The 1,666-nt window shown below is 55.5% G+C and overlaps 1 protein-coding gene across 1 annotated transcript in view; it reads right to left on the bottom strand.

The window, feature by feature from the left end:
• The window catches only part of RPS6KA2 (ribosomal protein S6 kinase A2), a 99,470-nt gene that overhangs the window by 37,128 nt on the left and 60,676 nt on the right, over positions 1-1,666 (bottom strand). The window contains exons 11-12 of the mRNA XM_019628180.1: positions 1,478-1,608; positions 313-438 (exon numbers count right to left, since the gene is read on the bottom strand). Of these exons, the coding sequence (XP_019483725.1) occupies positions 313-438; positions 1,478-1,608 (257 nt within the window). The remainder of the gene's footprint in view (positions 1-312; positions 439-1,477; positions 1,609-1,666) is intronic.

The following is a 1,666-nucleotide window of genomic DNA, read 5'->3' as shown; positions in this document are numbered from 1 at the left end:
GTCCCTCCCTTTGCCAATCACTATGCCTGTCCTCAGCTCTTATTCAAAACACAGAATGTCAAAAGCAACTATTCCAGTGTGTATTACATAGTAAGCTACTACAGGCAGTCAGCACCCATATGTTGAATAGGACTGGAAATATTCATGATTTGAAAAATAATTTTTAAATGGGTGACCTCCTGTCAAAGCAAAACGAATTCCACTGTGTTTGAGCTTGGACAACGCCAAAGGGAAAAAAGAACCCTGGCTGGTCTGAGGTGCCTGCTGGGGTCGGGGCGCCGGCACACAGCCCAGCCCAGGGCGGGGCCTTACCTTGACAGCGTACTCTGCGTCGGTGGCCTTGTGCACACATCGCTTGCACACAGAGTAGGAGCCCACGCCGATGTCCTCCTTGATCTCATAGCCATCGGTGAAGTGGATGTTGTTCCCATGTAGCTGCTGGGAGATGGAGGTAGAGCGCGGGTCAGAGCTCTTGTGGGGCAGTGACGGGGGCAGAGCACGAGCACACGACACAGGCGCGAAGTGGGGGGTCCAGACTGTGCACTTGGGAACACTGGGGCCAGCAGTGAATGGAGTCCCCTGACCAAAGTCATAGGGATAGTAGCGATGGCTCCTGACCTAAATCCCAACCTCCCTGACCTCAGGTTCTGAGTTCTCAGATACCGCCGTGCACTGTGTCAGCTGACGGGCCACATTTTCCCCAAAGCTCTGAGAGCAGGGGCATCTGGAAGTGAAGGGGTGGAGCCCTGAGGTTCCAGGGCTGTGACTCTGATGCTTGTGTCCCAAGTGGGTATCTGGATGTCAACATCTAACTGGAAATCTGACCCCATGATGTCCCAGTCACAGCTGGCTTCTGCCTGTGCAGCCAACCAACCCTCCACCCACCTGCACCTTTTTCCGAAAGGTGCTGTGTGCCGGCGCCCCAAGGGCAGCACGCACCGTCACAGCAAGCGCCCATTTAGACATGCTGTGTTTTTCCAAAAGGCCTTGGGAGAGAAACATGGAAATCCAATGCCATCCAATTTACCCTGACTCGGTTTTTAGATAAAATTTAATCAGAATTTCTTCTTAGAGTTCTATCTGGTTATGGCTATAAGGTAGAAAACGCCTTATAAAAGTGTCACCACCACATTTGTTGACCTCCTAAAGGGTACATTTCACGACAGGACAATGGTATCCACAAACTGAACTGCTCTCTTGGGGTACTAGCTGGACTGCGCACTGTGGAGACGCCCAAGTGTGACAACTGTGGGCTCCGGCCGCAGCCCGCCTCCGACCTTCCCCTCAGGACTCTCCCTCCTTTAGGGTGAGTGTGAAGCAGGGAGCAGGCCACAGTCCAGACAGCAGGGCCGACAGCAGCAAGCCCGGGAGGCCGGGGGAGAGGCCGGAGCAGAGGGCCCAGTGAGCGTGTGACAGTGGTGCCGGCGCCTCCTGGCCCTGACCCGCTGGGGACACGCAGAGCCGGCACTCCCGTTACCTGCACGATGGGGTGGACTGTGGCTTTGTGCACATCTTGCTGCGAGGGCTCCTGGACCAGGGTGGAGGCCACAAAACTGAATCCTCTGAATAGGTGATGAGCGTTGGCGCTGGGGGGGACGCCAGGCGAGTCTGCAGGTCACAGGGACAGAAGTCAGCCTTCCGGGAGGAGCCAAGTGACAATGACCGT

The sequence above is a fragment of the Hipposideros armiger genome, unplaced genomic scaffold (assembly GCF_001890085.2).
Source record: "Hipposideros armiger isolate ML-2016 unplaced genomic scaffold, ASM189008v1 scaffold_753, whole genome shotgun sequence".
Taxonomy (NCBI): domain Eukaryota; kingdom Metazoa; phylum Chordata; class Mammalia; order Chiroptera; family Hipposideridae; genus Hipposideros; species Hipposideros armiger.
Note: the sequence above shows the minus strand (reverse complement) of the source record. Positions and strands in the feature narration are given on the sequence as shown.